The sequence below is a fragment of the Asterias rubens genome, chromosome 17 (genome assembly GCF_902459465.1).
Source record: "Asterias rubens chromosome 17, eAstRub1.3, whole genome shotgun sequence".
NCBI classification, from domain to species: Eukaryota; Metazoa; Echinodermata; class Asteroidea; order Forcipulatida; family Asteriidae; genus Asterias; species Asterias rubens.
The window spans coordinates 8,277,445-8,300,941 of record NC_047078.1 but is presented as its reverse complement, the minus strand read 5'-3'; the positions used below and the strand labels follow the sequence as shown (position 1 = coordinate 8,300,941).

The following is a 23,497-nucleotide window of genomic DNA, read 5'->3' as shown; positions in this document are numbered from 1 at the left end:
TAGTTTCTTACAGAGGAATGGAGGAAGAATGTTTTTGCCCAAATGTGTCTTTGACTTCATTCTTGAAATTTCTTGTCCTTGCAAAATTGTTTCTGTCTTTCAAATACCACCTCAAATCAGTCCCAAGATTTAAGTTACTTCATCTTCATGAGGTAATGATTTAAATGTGAAGTCATCAAATGGCCAAGTTATAATACAAGTGTAGTTGAAACAAGGAAGATACTGGTTGCACTTAGAGAAAAACTAATTGAAAAAATACATATGAACTTTGGTAGCAACAACTAAAAAATACATGAACTTTCGTAGCAACATCTACATTGCTACGAAAGCTAAAATGCAGTTTTTTTTATGTAATTAGTAATTAGTCTGAAAGTGCCATCACTACATGTACCTTCTTTGTTTATCTATGAGACTAGAACCGCAGCTGTCTCGCATCAGATGTATGCTCTACCACCTTGAATGAAGTTGAACAAGTTTGTAGTCCCGACAAATACCTGAAAGTTTTGCTGTTTTCAGTTCCTTAAGAATTTGACAACAAATTTCTTTTTAAAATTTGTCAACAGATACACTGCAGGGAACGTTCAGGGATGCTGATCCAACCATCATTGAGCCTACGCGCCGACCACAAGAATGGCATTCTGTGAATGGCCATGCGTCTCCACAAGGGGGCGCCATACCCAAAAGGTTTGGCACGCCATCCCCATCAAATAAGAGCAAGCCCAAAATTCATGAGAGAGTTTCACCTCAAGGTGGTAGAAAATCCAAGAATTACCAGGAGTCATTGTCGCCAGACTCAACTGAACGTCCGAAACGTAGCAGTCTTTCTCCTAGAGATGGTAGACAACTTTCATCTGAAATCCCCTCGGAACCTTCTCTGTCGCCAACCACCACACGAGGGAGTATATCATCTGTCGACAGCCGACCAGGCTCCACTAAACCAATCCCGTTACCCCAATCCTACATCTCAGCTCAACGAAGCCTTCTCTCACCAAACAGCCAGTGTTCTGCGAGCAGCGGTTACGCAAGTCGCAACACCTCTCAGAGCACAAGCTCCAGAGGGCGCACTAGTAGCGTTCCAAGCATCCATGACCCGATCGATAGTCCCTTCTCGGATTCAGCCGGACCCTTCTCAAATGTAAGCTCCAAGGAATCAGAGGAACCGTTTTATGAGTTTGACCCGATGCTAAGAGAGTCGGAGCTAAGAGAGTCGGAGCTTCTCGATGCCTTAAAGAAGTACTACGAGCCGGTAGAGATAAAGATTCCAAATGACGAGGTGTATCAAGAGGGTACAGGTAAGGTTGCTAATATGGAGAAGAGATGCGAGGAGTTGAAGAGAGAGTTTCAGGAATACCAACGACTACAAGATGAGGTTAAGCGAGGGAGTTTTAGACTCACCTCAAGCGTCTAGCTCGTTGCTGGACAGACCTTGCAAACTCAATGGTTTCATTAGGTACATCGATTTAATTTGATATACAAGCGTTCCATGTCTGTGTTATGAATGGTCAAAGGTGATGTAGTGTCAGCTTGCACTTTCACTCGTCTGCATGCAGCGTACATGCAAAAACGTGAAAGTCAAACGATAACTCATGTTTCCACATTAAAAATTTAAATTCAAATGAGCAAACAAAGATTTAGATTTTCATTAGTATGATCACTGTAATTCAGGATATTTTAAAAATGCTACTTAATTTTGTTCGGTATTTAAAAAAAAATATTTTACATTGATTGATGAACAAAGTTTTTTGCAGATTTTATTTGATTTGTTTTTTAATTTCCCCACCAATGTCTCAAGGTTTAAAACTTTTACTGGCTGTAAAGTTTTTACTTCAGAAACACATTTTTTTAACAAGTGTTAAAACATTTTGTACGTTGAACAAAATATTAGTGTTTTAATTTGTTTTATAACTCTGGTCGGATTTTTTTACAAATGTTGCTAGTTACTAAAGTGACCAAGTATAAGCTGGAATGGAAAATAGTTGGGTACCTCTGTTCATTTATATTTAAATCAGTAACCAATGTGGTTCATGAACACGTGGAGTATGACAAAGCTGGATATTACACACAATGTGATTTTAAACATTAATTTTGAACAAAATTTGGGGAGAGAGTAACACTGACCAAAGTTCAAACGAAATTTAAGCATTTCCACTTAAAATATTTTTTTTGTTTACATCTTACCGCTCAAAAGACTGAATTCCAGCATTTTTCACTTAAATACTTTTTTTGTTTACATCTAACTGTGCAAAAGACAAAATTTCAGCATTTTTACTTAAACTTGCCTTAGATCGGGCAAGTTGGTCTATGAAAAGTGTTTTAAAAGTAGAATATATGCCTCGTAATTGCATAGTTTTCCTTATACGTCGTGAACTAACATGGCACGCCATAAACCACACAATTTCAAGGCATTTTTGTGTGGATCATTATATTCTATCTAACCATTTCCTTAAAACATATATGGTTTCAAAAGCTTTTCATAATAATAATAATAATATCAAAGTCTTATAGCGCACGTATCTACAAAACAAGGTACTCAAGGCGCTGAGTATATACAAACTTTCAGAAAGATAGGTTTATTGCAGTGATGAATTTTGAGATCCATGGACCAACTCGACCGATCTAAGGCAATGTGTCCCTTTAAAATTATTCTCTTTTTTTTTTACACCTCAAACTGGACCTTGTTTATGCCTTTAGCAATGATCTGAATCAAGACGGACAATAACTTGAATTGGGAAGGGGAACCATTCCACTCACTCAAGTTCAAGATTTAAGGAGGAAAATTTATTTAAGAAACTGACTTACGTAAAAGACTATTATTTGGATGAGAAATATTTTGAAAAATGTATTCAGCATTTTTAATCATGTAATATTTTTCACGTGCCTTTGGTTGATAGAAACCACAAAAAAAAATTGTATATAAATTATAAAAATATAAATCATGAAATTCAACATCAGAATTATAAGAGGAATGTAGTGATGTAGTTTTTAGTCAAATATGGCCAACTTCGCCCATGGACCATATTTGTTGACAAGAGGTTGATCTATTGCCTGGGCCAAATTTTAATTCTATAGGGCCTAATTTTTGCTGCTTAGCAGAAAATTCTGCTTAGCAAATGTCTTGGCTTAGGAAAAAATTACCAGGTTACCAGTTGCAGCAATGGTAACTGTGTGGTATTCTGGCTGGTAACCTATTTTTGCTAAGCAAAATTTGTTTGTGCTAAGGAAGTATGTCCTGAGATGTCCTGAGTATCAGTCAAGGCCGAAGCCAGATTCAATTTAGAACTCGTTCTAAGAGTAGGTTTTACTCTCATGGACCTGGGCCCAATTTCAGAAAGCCTGTAAGCATAACAACGTGCTATAAATCACAGGAAAAATTGCTTGTCAGAAACTGGTTTCCAGTCAAAAGTCCATAAAGTTTACACTATTGTCACTGGTGCCCCACAGATTTTTTGCTTAGCATTGAAATTTGCTAAGCAGTATTTTCTGCTTAACAGCTCTACAAATTGGGCCCAGATTCTTCTGCACTCAAGAGGTTTAATGAAAACAAGGATTCTGGTTTAAATGTCATAATTTTAAAAGTACTTAGTATTTATAATTTCTCTTTGTAGAAAAGAGAAACTAGTTTGTGACAAATTGCCGTTTGATGTTTGGAATTATTTAATCTATGTACTTAAAAATTCTATAACTTATTTTTGATGCTATTGTAGATTTCCAATCACGTAGTGATGTGATTTTTTGATAATTGATGACAATTGCAATACAATTGGACACTTAAGAACTAAAGGTGGCAGCATACACTCATTCCATCCTCTATGAAGCTCTTAGCATGCATATTTAAAGGCAGTGGACACTATTGGTAGTTACTCAAAATAATTATTAGCATAAAACCTTTCTTGGTGACAAGTAATTGGGAGAGGTTGATGATATAAAACCCTGTGAGAAACGGCTCCCTCTGAAGTGCCCTAGTTTTTCGAGAAAGGAGTAATTTTCCACGAATTTGATTTCGAGACCTCAGATTTAGAACTTGAGGTCTCGAAATCAACCATCTAAACGCACACAAGTTCGTGTGACAAGGGTGTTTTTTTTCTTTCATTATTATCTCGCAAGTTCAATGACCAATTGAGCTCACATTTTCACAGGTTTGTTATTTTATGCAATGTTGAGAAACACCAACTGTGAGGACTAGTCTTTGACAATTACCAATAGTGTCCACTGCCATTAAGAAAACAATGGATTTGGTTTGGTCTGCTGCCACCAAGTGTTCTCAACTCTCCAATAAGCTATTTGCGAGTTAGATTTGAATACTGTCTCGTACAATGACTTGCTTAGTAACAAAATAATGCTTAAATTTGTTTAATTTTATTGGTGTGTTTTTGTGTGAGCAGAAAAGGCCAAAAGAATTTCCCGCCAGGGACAATAAAGTTTTATTGTGTTGAATTGTATTGTATTGTAGTGTATTGTATGTCAAATGGTCAAATGGTTCATGGAAGCTTTTGTATAGAAGCCTCCAGGTGAGCAAACCCTGGTACACATTTTTTTCTATACTGTGTATGGGTGTTTGCCGTCTCTTGTATATTACTATGTTAAAGCTTGCCCTGAATCATGTGACATAGCGACTGTCCCGATAGTCTGAGGAATTTAAATTTAAACGTTGAAGTTTGACTAAGTAACACATTGTAATGGACATCGTTCAAATCTAACTCGTAATTGGCTTATAATTATTGGCTCAATGTGTGCTATTATGTAAATAATCTCTATCTATTGTAAATGAATGTAGCTCCAAGCATATTGTGTTTGTTCCTGTTTGGGTGGATTATCCGTTTGGGGAGGGGGGGGGGGACACAGAATGACACTACCCTAATTTAATTAACATTGCAGATGTTTTCAAGTTTGTATTTTTTACCATTTTAATTTCCACAACTCCTATAGATCTCATGCAATGTCGTCACCATGCTATCATCTTAAAGGTAACACAATGAAAACTCACAGCACAGTACGTGAAGCGCATAGGATGGGTCAATCAGCAACCCTCTTTTGAGCTCTATAGAGGGCGCATAACTGACATGAGTTGCATGGGGTCTAGTTTATCTTTGTCTAATTATTCTTAATGATGACAACTAAAATAGTTGTTATCGTGATTTCAAGTATTTTTGTTGCATTGGATTCCTTCCTTGTGTTACATTATTACACATGTTTCTTGGGTGCGTTTCCCATGGTCCTAACCAATAACTGTTTCGGTTGAACTTGTCGTTCAGTGACCACTGATCGTTGACTAAAACAATTATTGGTTATGACTGATAAAACGCACCCCTTCTATTGAAATGAAATTTCTACTTTCGACAAAAGTAATGACTTTTGTTATGTATATTCATGAATCAAAATGTTCTGATACGTAAATTTAATGTTGATAACAAAATCTAAAATACAGCATTGTATTCAAATATTTATTGAAATTACACCTTTGGTTTATTATAGTTCATGCATTTACTGAGACCAAAGTTTTTACAAGCTATGTTGTTTTAATTGGCCTCACAGTTTCACATACTTTCATTTGCTTATCAATGTCAATCAGTTTTCCCATTAATTGTCACTCAAATTTCTGAAAAGAACTAAAATTAAAGGGACACGTTGCCTTGGATCGGACGAGTTGGTTCATGAAAGGAGTTTGTAACCGTTTGTGAAAAAATGCATATGGTTAGAAAGATGTTCAAAAAGTAGAATACAATGATCTACACAAATTTGCCTCAAAATTGCGTGTTATCCTTTTACTTTGCAAACTAACACGGTCCACCATTTATGGGAGTTAAAAACTTGACTCCCATAAATGGCTGACCGTGTTAGACGACGAGGTAAAAGGAAAACCGTGCAATTTCGAGGCATGTTTGTGTGGATGAATGTATTCTACTTTAACATCTTTCTACCCATATGCGTTTTATAACAAACGCTTAAAAAACGCTTTTCAAAGACCAACTCGACCGATCCAAGGCAATGTGTTCCTTTAAAATTGGCTAGACTTGCACAGTCCTTTGTGAAGTCAGATCAAAAGAACAGTTTTTCATCCATGACTGAAAATGTACTCTTTGACAATAATTTTGTTATCAATTTCTTTTAGCAAAATAATCTGATATCCATTCCGTAACACCTAAAGAAAATTAATATAATGGTACTCCATTTTATTTAATGTAAAAGATGGCGATTTAATTTCAGGAAGTGGACAAACTTAAGTTTTTTTTAGAAAACTTGGCTCTGAACAATCATTAAATATACCTTACTGTTGTTATATTACAACTCAATGTTTGTTTAAAGATAAACCTGTTTGTAATTTTATTGTTTTTGATGAGTTGAAATAAACAAATATGATTTGCATGACTATAAGTCCAGTGGTACAAGTGTTGACTGTTTCGCTGAAGAAAAAGAAAAACTATGTAAGGCTGGAAGCAGAGTTTGTGACTCGCAGGTACAGTATTCATGCAGTTACATGTTCACATCCTGTTCACTCCAATTTAGTTGTTATAATCAACTTTTTTTAGCTTTCCTTGTCTTTGGTTTTAGATCTGCACGCCATTGAAAGTTGGAATGCAGTACAAAGTCTTGCTGTATCAGTTGCAAGCCAGGCTTAATTTCATAGAGCTGCTTAAGCAACAACTAAGCAGAAATCTGCAGGATACCAGTCAGATCAGTTCTGGTAAGCTAAATTTAGTTGCGCTTTAGCTACTTTTGAAATTGGGCCCTGGTTGTATCATTCGTTATTAAATCTCTTAATATTTTATTTGTTTATTCACATGAACAGCGCCACCAAGAGTTTTCCCCAAGGAGAGTCCACATTTTCTAAGTGATATTCTGCAATCAGTGCATCACAAAGTTGAATTTCAAAGCCTTGTGCATAACCACTACCAACATCAGAAGAGATTGTTTTTTTCATTTGTCAACGCTAAACTGGATCATAGGTATATGCAGAATTGGTAAGCATAAAAACTTTTTGTTTAATTTTAGTCTGAAAACTACTAATAAGAAGTTCATACTAAAGTAACTTTTTTCTGTGAAAGGCTGATTTCCGTTATTACATTCTTGTTTCTGGTGCCCCACTCAATTTGCTTTGCAAAGAAAATAATCAAGCAGTATTTGCTGTTTAACAACAATGTATTTAAAATTAGACCCAGGTAACAAGACGTAACTCATAAACGCTCTACGACAACATCCCTTTACTCCGTTTCTTATCGGCCATTGCTTTCCTGTTATGATTCGCTCCCCTTCCTTTATTCTTCTCCTTGGACCCTCTCGCCCTCTGTGTCTCCTTAGTTTGTCCTCTTCCCTTGCCCTGTCCTTGGACGGCACCACGTGACGCTCCACGCCCACCCCCTCTAGTCCCTTGGGGTCTAGGAGCCGTTGGCTGCTGGAAGTTATCGGCACGATTAGCATTACGCCCTGGTGGTGGTTCCTGATGACAAACAAATTCTAGTTTTATTATCATTGTTGGTCAGAGCTTTCAAAACCACGTACATATCACTCTGTTTTTATGAGTAATAATACTCCAGCATTTCAGGCCTTCAACTTCGGTCTTGAAGGGGCACAGCAATTTTCCTCTGGTAAGGGGCACTTGTACGAGGAAAATGTCAATTTGTATTGGAACCTTGCGAGCACCGCAGAAATGTAATACATGTGTACAGGAAGATTAGGCAGCTCTGCACCAGCTCTGCACCAGCTCTGCACCATGTTTGTATTCAACTTTGTATTCAACTTTGTATACATGTAGATTTGTTCTTGAGAACTTGTACACACCTTTTTAAAAAAAATATACTTAGTTACATATGTACAATGAAGATGTTGTTGGCAATTGAATAGATTTAAAGGCAGTGGAGACTATTGGTAATTTTTACTCAAAATAATGATTAGCATAAAACCTTACTTGGTAACGAGTAATGGGGAGAGGTTGGTAGTATAAAACATTGTGCGAAATGACTCCCTCTGAAGTGGAGTAGTTTTCAAAAAAGAAGTAATTTTCCACGAATTTGATTTTGAGACCTCAGATTTAGAATTTCAGGTCTCAAAATCAAGCATCTGAAGGCACACAACTTTGTGTGACAAGGGTGTTTTTTCTTTCATTATTATCTCACAACTTCGACAACTGATTGAACTCAAATTTTCACAGGGTTGTTATTTTATGCATATGTTGAGATACAGCAAGTGAGAAGACTGGTCTTTGACAGTTACCGATAGTGTCCACTGTCTTAAAGAGCTGGATAATTACCTGATTATCATCTTCACCAGAGCTGTTATCTTGAGTTTCTCTAAGCACCCTAGGTACCATAAACGGCCTGAAAAATGAAACCATGAAACTATTTTTCTATTAACCGATCTTTCTATTACTCTCTACAATGCTAATTAGCTCATTTTCAGGCATTGTTGTGAAATAACAATCACCTGTATGCATCAACAGAACAGCTACAAATGTTTATAATGGCCAGTGAAAAAACTTGAAAAAAACCCTGATTTCCCCCATCTTCTGACTATGTTTCAAAAATAAATGTAACATAAAAAAGGGTGGCCTTACTTAAAGGTAACATAAAAAAGGGTGGCCTTACTTAAATGTTTTTGTTTTAATGATCAGAAACGCAACAACAAGCTATTGGGAGAGTGAGGAGAAAAAAAACGAAGAAAAAAAACGTGTCCGGATTTTGGGCAAAAAATACGTGTCCGTATTTTGGGCATTGTCTGGGCAGTGTCTGGACATCGGCGCTACAATTACTGGTAGGAAAACATGGAAACTGTCTAGCTTAGACCTCACAGGCCACTCAGTTGAAGGTATTTTTGTTCAGAAGGGCGTCTTTTTTTGTCGCCATTATTTCGTACTTTTTTTGCCAAGCTTCGATAAAGTACATGTACAGCCAGCGTGGGCACAATAATAGTGGATACATGAGGAATGAGGTTACTGTGACACGTTAGCTCACACACAACCTCATTCCCCACGCACGTGTGCACTATTCCCCCCATCGTGTAATAGAGATCAATGGGTACGATCTTGCAGAAATGCACTAGCGTAAAAAATGCACACTCAGCCGGCCGGCCAGCCAGCGGGGAGGGCACGCAACAATCATTACGTCGAGACACGTACATTGTTCGAGTGAATTCGCCGCTATTATTCAACACTGCGTTCTAAAATTAAAAGTGTTTTTTTTCTTTTCTGTTACAATTGTTTTGATATTTTTCTTAATTTTTATTTCCACTTAATAGTTCATTAGTTGTTTGCATGTATTGTACGATTTAATAAAATTATATTGGCCGGCTTGTTTAGCATGTTTTATTGAGTATTATCGTAGCGTCGTAGTCACGGCTCGAAATCGTATTTGCTACGCCCAAATCGTGTATGTTGGTATCTCTGCCATGGGTTTGAATTCACCCAAGTAATGTTGTGCCTGTGGATTTTTTTTGCACAACATTTTCAGAAAGTACTGAGTCGTTAACTCACAGTGGTATATTCATAAAGCAAAATAATATTCAGAGCCCCTCATTTAAATATCGCTTCAAATTTTAAATAATGTAATTAACTAATTTTTGTTTTTCCGTGTCTAGGTTTGAGTATCATACCTCCTAGCAGTGAGTTCATCAGCTGAGTCAGCATCTCCTGCTCCCACATCGTTAGCATCATACGTATCATCATATTCGTCATCATACTCGTTCTCATATTCCTCGTACATCGGCCGGAGACTACGAAGATGAGTCTTGTCATTCAGTAGAGTTCCGAGTTTCTCACTCCTTGATAAACACAAGATGTTCAAGAAAGTTTAGCACCATCCTATGAGTGAGTGTTTAAACTTTATCACTGTCAAAGACACTGGACACTATTGGTAATTACTCAAAATAATTGTTAGCTTAAAAACTTACTTGGAAACAACCAATGGAGAGCGTTTGATTGTATACAACATTGTGAGAAACAGCTCCCTCTGAAAATACGTAGTTTTACCAAAGGTGTCCAGTGTCAGACTGATAGTGTAGGCATATAAAATTATATTGTATTGCATGTAAAAGAACCCAGTCACTTATCGAAAAGAGAAGGGGTTCGCCCGGGTGTTCCTGGCTGTAGCTGCTGTATATGCGCTGTAGCACCTTGTAAAACCATATCAGGTGCTACATAACTGGGTCTCATCACGTCATTAACCTATCTTTCTGAAAGATCACGTCATTAACCTATCTTTCTGAAAGTTTGTATATACTCTGTGCGTTGAGTACCTTTTTTGGTAGATACGTGCGCTATTATTATTATTATTTATACATTTCTCTGGATGTTTTGATCGTTGTAATCTGAATGTTCTTTTCGTTGTCACAAACATTTGTTGTTCTGGACCTACCTTTTTCCCTTGTGGATCTTATTTGTGTCTACAGTGCCTCTACTAAACACATCAAACTCATCATTCTGATAAATATTACTGCGTTGTTGAAGTAGAGATGGTGCTGCAGATGTCTTGACTTGGGGTTGTGGTTTCTTTACAGTTCTAGGAATTAAACAATCAAATAATTAGTTAATCAAAGATAATGATACTGTTAGTTAATCTTGTAATATTTAAAAGTTTGTGAAGTGAAAAGTAATTTTAAAAATCAGTAAAAATTTGGCAAAAAGTAAAATGTTTTACCTAGAAACTGAATGATTCTTACTTTGGAGAACACTATTGGTAAAATAACTCCATTTACCAGGAATTCAAAAAAATATGCAAAAGCTATTTTATGCAACCTATACAAACTGCACTAACAACCTTATAGTCTTTATTAGGACAAAAGTCACAGACACCACAAGAGTCTGTAAACCTCCTAAATGGGAGACTTTCCAATGCTAGGTGGCAGCAGACTTACCGGGTAAATTTCCATTGTTTACGTAGTTCTGGACATACGCACAATTCTGAGAACAATGGCTTCACCCGGTAAGTCTGCTGCCACCTATCGTCACAGAAAGTCTCCTATTGTAACATCTGAGAGGTTCTGGGTCTAAAATATTGGAGAACCCAGGCCTGCAAGCCCTTTTTATGGACTTTTAGATTCCTCAAATCTCATCCCTTTGTTTTGTTGTTGAATAAATTACCCGAAGGCCAATATACAATTGTTGCACGCTGTGACGGGGTCCATGGCGTTTTGTACACCCGAGGGGGGAAATGGCACCCGAGGCGAAGCCGAGGGTGCCATTTTCCCCTCGAGGGTGTACAAAACTTATGGACCCCAATCACAGCGTGCAACAATTGTTTTGTTATACCTGGGTAACATTAATATTCCTCTTCTCGAAGTTCTGTTGTAATCTTAAACATTTACGACGGAGTATTCATTGTTTAATTAGCAGACGAACAAGAAACAATTCCTGACAGTTCCCTCGAACCCGCGCGTGTTTCATACAGCGCTGGAAATCGACCAACGGTGGGAACGATCAAGGTGATGTACACCGGTGTACATCACTTTTTATGTTACCCGGCCCGCTGTGCATTACGCGTAGCGCGCATCTTTAGCCATGATACATGCGTATTTGTTGCACGGCACTTGATTGGTTCTCGACCAATCAAACTTCACAATTTGTACAGAGGTATAACAATATACAATTGTTGCACGCTGTGACGGGGTCCATGGCGTTTTGTACACTCGAGGGGGTGAATGGAACCAGGCGAAGCCGAGGGTGCCATTTCCCCTCGAGGGTGTACAAAACCCATGGACCCCAGTCACAGCGTGCAACAATTGTTTTGTTATACCTTTGTTTAATTGTTATTCCTCTTCTTTAAGTTCTGTTGTCACCTTCAAACATTATTACGACGGACTTTTCATTGTTTATTAGCAGACGAACAAGAAACAATTCCCTTGTACCCGCGGTTGTTTCGTACACAGCGCTGGAAATCGACCAACGCTGGAAACGATTAAGGTGATGTACACCGGTGTACATCACTTTTCATGTTACCCACTCCGTCGCGCCATGTAACATGCATTGTTTTTGAGCGTCACATGTTTGGTTTTCGACCAATCAAACTTCACAATTTGTACAGAGGTATAACAATACGAGTTGTTAACTTCTCACACACCGTTCCATTGTCTTATTCAGGTCTCGTAGTCCAGGTACAAGTTTATCTTCCAGGATAGCATTGATGACTTGACTGCTATCATTCATGTATTCTTCTAAGCAAGCCTGTGAAGTGAAAATAGTAAAGAAGCTCTCAATAGTAAAGAAGCCCTTAAAGGTAAGAACTGTTCAGGTTTTTAAGCCAAAGAGCCCAAAGGAAGCAAGTTTTATTCTAGGGAAAACCCACACAGTCGGGAAGGGACTGAAAACCACATCCACGTAGCGGCCCCCGTTGTGCCTTTAAAACAATGTGTGACCATAAAAACGTTCTTGGTGAGAAGCACTGCAGCTGTTGATTATATAAACCATTTAGAGAAAGGATTCCCTTTAAAGGATTATGTTTGGGTTTTTTTCACTCCTAAAATATTTTAGTCTAAGAAATGATTCATGCATGAATCCCAGGCTGATAAAATTACTAGACTTGTAATTAGTCCTCACTAGCGAGGCATTAGTCCTCACTAGACTTGTCAGAAGTGCTCACTACACTTGTCCCTAGTCCTCACCTCAATAAAGCCCTCTCCATATTCAGGGAATTCTAGGCCCATTATGATTACTAGATTTTTCCCTAGTCCTCACCTCAATAAAGCCCTCTCCATATTCAGGGAATAAGTCTTTAACAGATGAGATTAGTGAAGCCATTTGGACGTCGGAGACTCCTCCTCCACATGCTCCAGATGATGACGGAGCCTGAAAGGATGATCAGGATTAAATGATTAGAATATTAATTAGATCCGGGCCCAATTTCAATAAGCTGTTAAGCGATAAATACTGCTTAGCAACTCTGCTTAGCAAATTTGTTCGTTAAGCAAGAAATGAGTGGGGTACCAGTTGCAACAATGTAAACTTTATGGAATTTTGGCTGGTACCCAGTTTCTGTTAAGCAAGACTTTTCTGTGCTTAAGCAACTTTTTATGCTCACAGCCTTTGGCCCCTATTTCTGTTAAGCAACAAATGCTGTTAGCAAATTTCATTACTAAGCAAAACATGAGTGGGGTATCAGTTGTAACAATACTTGCTTTAATGTCAATATTTGTTGACAAGTTTACGATGTGATTGTACGACTCACCAATGCTTCAACATACTCGTCCGTTTGGTAATCTTCAGGCATTGCGTCGTACTGGTGCCCTGCGTCAATGCCAACATGCCCCTGGGTAGTTACCTCCGTTAGTGATTTCAAACTGACATCATTCCCAGCATGTTTTTGTTTAGCTTTGGTTGCCATGGCACTCTTGAAACCATCTAAGATGAACTGGGCTCTAGTCTCGTCTCTGAGATAGACGTTAAAGACTTATAACCTTAGTTTTGTGTTAATAAAAAACCTAACTTTCAAGTGATTTTCAACAGTAAGCCAGCTTTATGTAAAGTTAGCATTGATGTGTGGGTTCGAGTTGTGACACCTGTGTCCTTGAGCAAGACACTTATCCATTAATGCTGCGTCGTTACAATAGGACATAAACCCAGTGCACTTAAAGAAAAGAGAAGGGGTCCACCCTTGTGTTTCAATTTGATTGGCTGCATATTCGTAACAGCACTTTGTAAACTATCACATGGTGCTATGTAAAGGAATTAGTCTCGTACTTCAAGCCCAACAATACCTTAAAGGAAAATACTGAATGTTGAAGCACCTTAAATGCTACATAAGAATCCACTGATAATATTTATTACTATTTATAGTATTAAACGCATTTTCCTTTGAGACATTTCTGTCAACACCCCCTAGTCTTCTAATTACATGGACAAATAATGAGCATGTGCAGTGTATGAAATTATCTTTTGAATGTAATTTTTGGCACATGTTCTTTTTTTTTATATTTCAGGGTGTAGTTATATCTGTTCTAGACTACTACTGTATGTCTTGGGTTCGAATCCCAACTGTGACATCTCAGATTTTCCCAAAGACTGTGAGTATACAACATAATGTGAATGTAATGTATGATACGTTTAAATAACAGACTTGTAGAGTTAAGTAAAAAAAGTTACAATTACAATGAAGGATACACATGAGCTTTTTGTAGAATGACGTCTAGGTCTTCTCCGATTTGATACTGATGAGCAAAAACTGACAGGAAATATTTGTCAGATAGAAGGGTCGACATCAACTCCAAATATTCCTCAACTAACCGAGATCTTTCTTCTTTAGATCTGGGTACATAGAGAAGAAGAAATTATCGAGAGAGGGTTGTGGAAGCACTTATGGAAATATCTCTTTTGAGTTATGTTGGCTCCTAACAACTCCATCAGTGCTAATTAAATATGCACACATACATGTATAAAACAGTCTGCCATGCACAGTAGACACTTTAAATGTTTGTGTAACTAATAGGCCCGGGTTTTCACACCATGGGTAGACAGTACACCCGATAAATATATACATCAATTGAATTTCAGAAATTGCAACATAGGTTTTTTCAACACTTTCTTTATGAGATGTTGAATTTTCATGACTTCAAAAAGTTAATCACGATATAATAAAAATAATAATCATTGACGAGATATCAGGTTATAAGCAATATCGCCCAATCCTAGGTAGCACCATGGAAATATCTCTTAGGAGTTGTGTTGGCTCTGACAGGGGCTAGTGGTGTAACAACTCACAATCTTGAGAGGTTCGTAGGAAGATAGCATGGGTTGGGGGAGGTGAACCAGGTTTGGGGTAGGGGGACCAGGTTTGGGGGTTGGGGGACCAGGTTTTGGGGCGGGGGCATGGTTTAGGGTATGGGGCCAGGTTTTGGGGCGGGGGCATGGTTTAGGGTATGGGACCAGGTTTTGGGGTAGGGGGCCCAGGTTTGGGGGTATGACCATATTTGGGGTAGGGGACATGGTTTGGGGGTAGGGGACCAGGTTTTGGGGCAGGGGGACCAGGTTTATGGGTAGGGGGGTCACTAAGTTTTGGGGTTGGGGAACCAGGTTTTAGGGGGAGGGAAGGTCAATGTTCTTACGTGTTATCTAGGATCGGTTGCATGTGACAAGTAGCTACGATGGATTGACAAACTTTAGCCAGGCTGACCTTTCCGAGATGAAGATGTTTTTTCAGGGATTTTTTCTTGCTGCAAGAAACAAAAAGATATAATCCTTACCAATTATTATTAGTTTTGACGTTTTGCTCTTCAAGAATCAAAAATTCTGCTGAATGTTCGATATAATCAATGTAATAAAATATAAAGTAATCCTACAAAGTGTGACTGGAACACAAAAAGAATTTGTGCTTCTGTATTCCATATTTTGTCCCTATTCCACAAGCGTGCAATTGTAACAAATACACAAATTTGCAACTTCATCCTACAGCTTCAAGTGTTTCTAATAAAGGTTTGAAACCTAGCATGCAAAATAGGATTGCAATGTAAAATATAGGAAAATACCCCATAGATTTTGACCTAGCTAAGAGGAAAACAACTTTAAGGAACAAGTAATTGCAAAACTGAAAAAATACCTTTCATCTTCCCAATGTCTTTCCTTTAGGGCTTTATCAAAAGCTGGAACCATAATCTCAAAGAATGCTGCCATCCTGTTTTAAGGTAAATAAACAGTTAAACGCAAGTTATACATTTGGTAATCAATCTTAAAAATAATTGCAATACAAACTATTGGTTTGAAGCCTACATAAGATTTCAATAGTATAAAGCCTTTGGAGAAACATTTTACTCTCAAATATTGCGGTTATGAAAAAGAAAAAAACAGGTTTTATGCCCCTTAAATGCAGTGGACACTATTGGTAGTTACTCAAAAGAATTATTAGCGTAAAACCTTACTTGGTAACGAGTAATGAGGAGAAGTTGATGGTATAAAACACTGTGAGAAACGGCTCCCTCTGAAGTGCCATAGTTTTCAAGAAAAAAGTAATTTTCCACGAATTTGATTTCGAGACCTCAGATTTAGAACTTGAGGTCTCGAAATCAACCATTTGAAAGCACACAACTTCGTGTGACAAGGGTTATTTTTCTCTCATTGTTATCTCGCAACTTCGATGACGGATTGAGCTCAAATTTTCAGGTTTTTTATTATATGCTATGTTGAGATACACCAACTGCCAAGGCTAGTCTTTGACAATTACCAATAGTGTCCACTGCCTTTAAAGACACTGGGCACTACTTGTCACCGTCTTCTTACTTGTTGTATCTCAACATATGCATAAAATAACAAACTTGTGAAAATTTGAGCTCAATCATTCCTCCAAGTTGCGAGATAGTAATGAAAGAAAAAACACCCTTGTCACACGAAGTTGTGTGCGTTGAGATGCTTGATTTTGAGACCTCAAAATCTAAATTCTACTTCTACTTCTTTCTTGAAAACTACATTACTTCAGAGGGAGCTTTTTCTCACAATGTTTTACACTATCAACCTCTCCCCATTACTCGTTACCAAGTGAGGTTTTATGCTAATAATTATTTTGACTAATTTACCAATAGTGTCCACTGCCTTTAATCAGGCTTCTCAGATTGTGTTTTCCTATTAGGGATTACTCTTCCTACACGCACATACACGTATTCGCTCTGGATTTTAGTTTTGTTATAGGATTAAAATAACCTGACGGTAAAAAAAAAACGAAGATATATACAAATGTATATTTCAGCGGTCGCAGGTTCCATCCCGCTCTATTTAATTTGTTATTGTTCAACCCAAAACTAGTTAACATTTACCCAGCTAGTTTCCCTTGTGGTTTATTAGTAATAGTGAAGTATTGTATTTATTCACAACCTTCTAACAGTATGGAAATAAAGACAATATGATATGTTTAATTTGAGTTCCTAATGTACTTACTTTGAGACAAAGTTATTAGCTTTGAATGCATAAGCACCTTGTGGGTAGATGTCTAAGAAAGCTAGAATACTCAAAGCCGAGTCAGTGATGTAGTGAATCAGGTCTCGTAGCTCTACCTCAGGCATTGTATGAAGAACTCTAGGATGGACCAAAGCAAAACAATTATGGAATGGTGAGAAACGGCTCCCTCTGAAGAAAAATAGTTTTTGAGAAAGAAGTAATTTTCCACAAATTTGATTTTGAGACCTCAGAATTAGATTTTGAGGTCTCAAAATCAAGCATCTGAAAGCACACAACTTTGTGTGACATGTGTGTTTTTTCTGTCATTACTATCTCGCAACTTTGGCAACCAATTGAGCTCAAATTCTCACAAGTTTGGTATTTTATGCATAAATTGTTGAGATACACCAAGTGAGAAGACTTATTATTGATAATTACCAATAGTGTCCAGTGTCTTTAAACCGAAACCTAAAGAGTCTCAACAAAGCTTATTTGATTACATCAAGAAATGGATGTGCTTCAATTGGTTTTAGAAACTTAAAATGGTTCCCGGTTGTGTAAATTGTACCATCACCTAGGGGTACAATTGCGAACCTCCGACAGTAGAGGTTGGTATTGTGTTTAAAAACAACCTCGGAGCACCACAGGGAGCTGAGAGAGATAGAGGGAATGTTATTGGCTCAAGGCACTATACATGTAAATGTAGAGCGCATTGATTTATAATTGTAAAATGTGCTTTGCCAGGAAAGGCCCTTGACTTTAGACAGACCCCCTTTTTGTTATCAAATTTACATGAGAGTTGAACGGATAATGATTTGTTATTTAATACCTGGATGGTGGTGCAGCTTGGTGGTTGTCTGAGTCGGGCTTCAGTTTACATTTCTCAAGAACAACATCGAAGATCTATCAAGAGAAAATAAATAAACAATACGTTTCCATCATCTTTGATATTGAAAGGGGTGAGAGTCATTGCGGACAAAAAGGTCTGAAACTGGGATCCAGATTTAGGCGGTAAGTTGAAATCAGGCCTTGAAAAACCCACTGCACCCACAGCAATTGCCGTGGTGCCCTGTGATTTTGCTGTTATGCTTTTTGCAAAGTTCCAAAACAAATTTACATTCTCCTCATAAAAGTGCCCCTTACTCGAACAGGGTAAGAGATCTGGAAAGACCAGGGAAGAACCTCGGAAGAGGCTTGGAGAGGAAACAGAATGTTTAACTGTTACCTCACGATAGGTAGCTTAAGTCAACTGCACTCATACTAAGCCTGGGTAACTAGTGTGACTAGTGTCGTAGTATCTTGCTCAAGGACACAACCAGGACCCGACCCCGAACCCACAACTGCCTCTAGCTACAGTGCAACCTCAGTATTCTAGTTGGTAAGACACTGCTCTAGAATTGCAAGGGTCGTGCGTTCGAATCCCACCTGAGTAACATGCCCTTTTTCACAGGACTCGGGGAAATACGGAGTATACAGTGCTAACGGTGTATGGGTCAAAACCAAAATTAATCAATTTATTTCACTTTAAAGTTTTGAAATTTATTTTTTTAAACAAATTCTCTGTGAATGGATGTTTTTTTGTTTATGTGTTTTTAATACCAAATAATAAATAAAAATAATAATAATCACCTTTAGAATGTCAGGTACCACCGTGACGAGATCCTCGTTAAACTTTGGCTGATATCTGAAGATATTTTCAATCATCTTCCCAAGAAGGTCTGCATTCCCGCCTCCATATAGAACGCTAAGTTCAATCAGTTTAGCGACATCAAAGAGGAAGTTCTCATAAATGAAATCACCAAAGACACCTGGTGTAATGAAATTCTCCTGTTGAGAAATAATCATAGACGATTATTTTGTTACAAATATTATAGCGGCATGGAATATCTGAAAGTGTCTTTTCACTACCTAATCATTCCCATCCTCCATCGACCATTTGAAACCTGAAACTTCCTTCTTTTTTTGCCTTAGTGATTTAGTTCGTTTTTCTTTCCTTGCAACCAAAATAAATTAAATGAAAGTGTTCTTTCAGAAAACAATTTTAGAGCAGAAATGTTAAAGAGTTGTAGGCTGTAGTATTTAAGATTCATCTTTATTTCTTAAACTTTAAAAACAAACAGTTTCGGTGAAGTTTTTATAGCCAATTGTTGTAGTGTGTCATAAAGCACTAAGATCCATCCTAAGATGAATTGTTAGTATCACCATAGTGATTTGTACTGTGATATAAAACCTCACTTAGCAATTAAAATTGAAACACAACTAAGATCAATCATAGCGAGCGCTTTGTAAAATCAGCCCAGGTTGTCTGTAGGTTCAAATCCACGACTGACTTTTTAAGAAACAAAGCAATGAGTTTCTGACAAACCTTAGATTCTTTGTGTGTGGCCATACGCAAGAACGTCATGAAGACTTGTTTATGAAGGGTGCGATGTCTAGCAGCAAGGTCAACAGGAAGTGAGGTCACAGGGTCATAGGGCCTATACCGAAATAAAAGTTGTTTCACTTAATTACCGTTGTATCATTACCATTACCGTATCATTATCATTAATTACCGTTAACAGGATATCCAATTTAAAAATATTTAAATCTATAGACTGAAAACAAGACAATTCAAATAAGCCAACAGACATGGGCAGTTTGGCTTGGGTAAGTGCCACATGCACCCAGTTCCATGCAGGCAATCTTCTTTGAAAAATTACTTGTGAACTTGTGTGCTTCCAAGGTGGTCCCGTGCACTGCAAGTTGCCTGCGTAAGTTGTCTCGTGTGAAAGGCACTAAGCCACTAAGTCCGTTTTTTTTATTTTTTTTTATGATGACACTCCACACTAACTAGAACTTGAATAAGATTTGAATGCCGACTCTAATAAACAATGATAAACAACAATAATATCATTAAAATAAAAGACTTGAAATGTGCATATATCTACACTGTTGGGTGTTAAAGGCGCAGAAGTCCAAATCCATTGGAATCCTTCAGTTTGGGAATTTGTTAAAGAAGGAACTGGGAATGTCACGATTGTGTACCATTTAACTTCTTACGTTACCTTGGAGCATTACGAAGATATGAATCAAGACATCTCTGAAGACTCGGATCAAACATCACCTAGGAAAGAAAATATAAACAATAATAAAGTGAGAAGATCATTTAAATTTTGTATCAGCGAGTCCAATGTTGATAGCAAAGCATTTATTCTTTTAACATTCACCACTTCATCATGCAGAAGGCACTACTCACATCCCATTAGTAAACTTTTAGTTTTTAAAACAGTTTGACCGTTGTAATCCTATATAAATGTATAGATATAAACAATAAAACTAGCATGTGGAAATTTCATTTCAAAAGGTGGTAGTACTTTAAAAATATCACCAAATAAATGGAGCTTTTCCGGAAGAATAATCCAAAGTGGAATACACATTCTGAGAAAAGTTTCAATGGGGGCAGTATTTGAATCTCTCTCTCTCTCTCTCTCTCTCTAAAACAACATTCCTTTAAATGCATCATTTCTCAAAATGTTAAACATTATCAACAGCTGCAGTGCCTCTAATCAAGTAAGTTGTTATGGTCACTAAAAAAGAAAAAACACCCTTGTCACATGAAGCTGTGTGCTTTCAGATGCTTGATTTCGATTTGATTTTGAGACCTCAAATTCTAAACTTGAGGTCTCAAAATCAAATTCGTGGAAAATCACTTCTTTCTCGTAACTACTTCACTTCAGAGGGAGCAGTTTCTCACATTGTTTTATACTATCAACCTCTCCCTGTTACCAAGTGAGGTTTTGTGCTGATAATAATTTTGAGTAAATACCAATAGTGTCCACTGCCTTTAAATGAATCCTTTCTCAAAATGTTAAACATTACAAACAGCTGCAGTCCTTCTTACCAGGTACGTTTTTATGGTCACAAATTTTTGGAGTAATTACCAAAGGTACATGTATACCTTCCCTTTAAATGGGTTTAATATTTGGAGTGATTACCAAAGGTTGAAAGTTAAACCCTTGCTTCAAACGTGTTTTTACCTGGCTCCAGAATTTGTGATGAGGAAGTTTAAGAAGCCAGCTTAGGTCCTCGATGATGAACTCAAGTCTACCAGTCCATTCTTCTAAAGATGCCAAGTCCGATAAATCTTCCAGAGGGCTTTCATAGGTTAGAAAATCCACCTTCTCCTTCCAATACAGATCCTGGAGAAACAGTTTTAAAGAATTTGGGGTTCAACTAAAAATTAGTTTTACAAAGTTACCCTATCAGGGGTCGATTTCACAAAACTCTTCCTAACTTAGGACTAGTCCTAGGCAATGCTAAGAGATAGGACTTGTCCTAAGTTAGGATGAGTTACTTAAGACCAGTCCTATCTCTTAGCATTGCCTAGGACTAGTCCTAAGTTAGGAAGAGTTTTGTAAAATCGACCCCTGTTTCCCTTGTGGTTTATTACTTGATATGTGAACAAAAAGTCACACCCCCTTTGGGTGATTCCCTGACTGCCGCTTTCCAGGTTGTATTGTTAACTTGGTTGTGCTATCTGGCTAAATGGCATTTAACGGTTGTATAGCTTCTGACTGGCAACCCCATAATAAAGATGTAAATTTACAAAATAGGGAGACCACCAACATAGATAGCTCAGTTGGTAGAGCGTCGGTTCATTAATCCGGAGGTTGTTGGTTCAAGTCCTGCTCTAGTCAAAAGAACTTTGTTCAACCCCCAAGTATTTTCAAAAATTTTACATTATTTTCTCTAGCGTTTTTTTACTGCGAACATTTTCAAAGAACACAAAGGCAATGACTAGTGGTGGCATGGAGGCACTAGGGGAATTTTGAGGTGCTAGGTGGCAGCTACGTTACCAGATTAATCCATTGTTCTTGGTTATGTGGGCATAATGCTCAGAACAATGAAATGTTACCTGGGAAGTCTGCTGCCACTTAGCGTTCCAAAGTCTCTAATTGCCTCTGTCTGGGCACATTGTCTAGGATTGATAGAATGTGAGGATTGATAGAATGTGAGGGTTGATTTCCGTTGTACTTACTAATGCTGGTTTAGTGACATCATCACTGCCATGACCTCCGGATGATATCGGAATCTGTCGTTGATCTAGCGCCAACGTTGCAGGCATCTTGAAACTACAAAAGGTACACGAGTAAATTTATGGGAAGAGGGAGTAAATTGATCAGTTGTAATCTGAAGGCTAGTCAATAAGGTTTATCGCAAATAGCAAAATATCAACTTCAAGATAGGGAGCTGTTGAACCCACACAGAGATATTATTGCATTGCAGTTCTGAATCGTGATAAACCTATGTCTTAAATCAAGAAGTCATAGAGAAACATTGCACTATTCAACTGAGTTTGGTGGGAAATAAGTATAGAAAACGCACACAATTTTCAGCTTTGGCCGATTATTATATCAATATTTTCTTCATATTTTTTTACAAAATTTTGCAATACATTTATTAACCAAAAGCTCCGCTCAGTCAAAAGGTAAAAATGTTTTAAGCCTAATTAAATCACTTTACTAATTATCAGGGTTAATTTGATGCTACCTCCATGATTAAAACTTCCCCCAGCCAGATAGATAAGATACTAAGATTAAGAATAAATTCGTTTAATAATTTTGTACAAATTAAGAAAACACTGAACTGAGTTTTGAACTAACAATAACATGACTAAAAATTGTAAAATGAATATTATGGGGTAATGCAGAGTATACTATAGTAAATTATACAACACAACAATGTTGCTCCTTTTAATAAGACTCATATGTGGACTAATAACGATTATCCCTGATTAATTCTGACTATGATAATGTCAACGCCACCCTCTGATTGCACAACATGTTGGCAACAACTGAAATACCAACACAACAATTGTTACAAATGTATGATTTGCGATTCAATCAACAATCATTACAATGCCGCAATGCGTACATCATAGTAAGCGATTCAACAGGAATTACATGAAATTCAAAACCCTTTTTTTAAATGGATCCCTCCTCATTCCGAACACATCGCATTCTTTTATTTTACCCAGTTGTACTTACTTTCAAGATTCTTCCAGGCAAAACAGACGATCGTGTGACACCCGCTCTCTGATGATGATGTTGTCAATTATTTGTACGTGTTGTTTTGTATGGGGGGGGGGTGGTCGGAGGTCATCTCGCTATTCATATTGCGTCGATAGGTGGCAGCATTTACTAAGTCCACTAATTTTTTCCCTCCCATGGAATTTTCCTATGCTCTTTTTATAGTCGTCAAGTTGTTACAAAGTTACAAGCTTTGTGCAAGATTGGTTTGTCATAATAGCTTACTCGGCGTCACCTAGGTGAGGTCCACATGCCGGGCTGCAACTGGAATACTTTCCTACGTTTACTGACTTTGAAGAACGACTTTGGAGAAGCATTATGCAAAGTTTATTTACAAGACAAAGACTAAGAGGACACGCGCGTAAAGAACTAGGCCTACACACGTTTTGAAAGAAACACTGGACCATGTGTTTTACATCTGTATTCAATTCGCGAATAGTAGAAAGGATGTTGGTATTTCACCACACCACACCCACACAGACGAAAACAATTACTACCACGACTTACTGCGTCTTGGTCACATTGTCAACTACTTTATGTGTGGTTTTGAGGCCTCGCGAAGGATTGTTTCACACGAGACGAGTATTGT

General features: G+C 37.6%; 2 protein-coding genes and 1 long non-coding RNA gene across 4 annotated transcripts in view; 2 read left to right on the top strand and 1 right to left on the bottom strand.

Annotated features, from left to right (window-relative positions):
* LOC117301564 overlaps nt 1-2,360 on the top strand; it is a 37,177-nt gene extending 34,817 nt beyond the window's left edge. The window contains exon 17 of the mRNA XM_033785594.1: nt 564-2,360. Within this exon, the coding sequence (XP_033641485.1) occupies nt 564-1,408 (845 nt within the window). The 3' untranslated portion in view covers nt 1,409-2,360. The remainder of the gene's footprint in view (nt 1-563) is intronic.
* Nucleotides 2,361-6,327: 3,967 nt separating this feature from the next.
* LOC117301544 (activating signal cointegrator 1 complex subunit 2-like) lies at nt 6,328-22,954 on the bottom strand. Of its 2 annotated transcripts, none has more exons than XM_033785575.1 (18): nt 22,867-22,954; nt 21,858-21,951; nt 20,857-21,018; nt 19,885-19,943; nt 19,206-19,317; nt 18,470-18,667; nt 17,670-17,743; nt 16,841-16,978; nt 15,513-15,587; nt 15,022-15,129; nt 14,081-14,224; nt 13,149-13,350; nt 12,659-12,769; nt 12,045-12,148; nt 10,344-10,487; nt 9,583-9,750; nt 8,246-8,333; nt 6,328-7,435 (listed from the first exon to the last, which is right to left on the bottom strand). In XM_033785575.1, exons 2-18 carry the CDS (start codon nt 21,942-21,944, stop codon nt 7,184-7,186), a joined length of 2,226 nt encoding a protein of 741 aa, XP_033641466.1. In that variant the 5' UTR covers nt 21,945-21,951; nt 22,867-22,954; the 3' UTR covers nt 6,328-7,183. The 2 variants fall into 2 exon arrangements, with proteins under 2 accessions (XP_033641466.1, XP_033641467.1); XM_033785576.1 differs by having other exon boundaries at nt 8,246-8,312.
* Nucleotides 12,145-15,620, top strand: LOC117301545. The gene is made up of 3 exons (XR_004520329.1): nt 12,145-12,200; nt 13,900-13,983; nt 15,542-15,620. It is a non-coding gene; the product is annotated as an uncharacterized LOC117301545 (long non-coding RNA).
* Nucleotides 22,955-23,497: the final 543 nt, after the last annotated feature.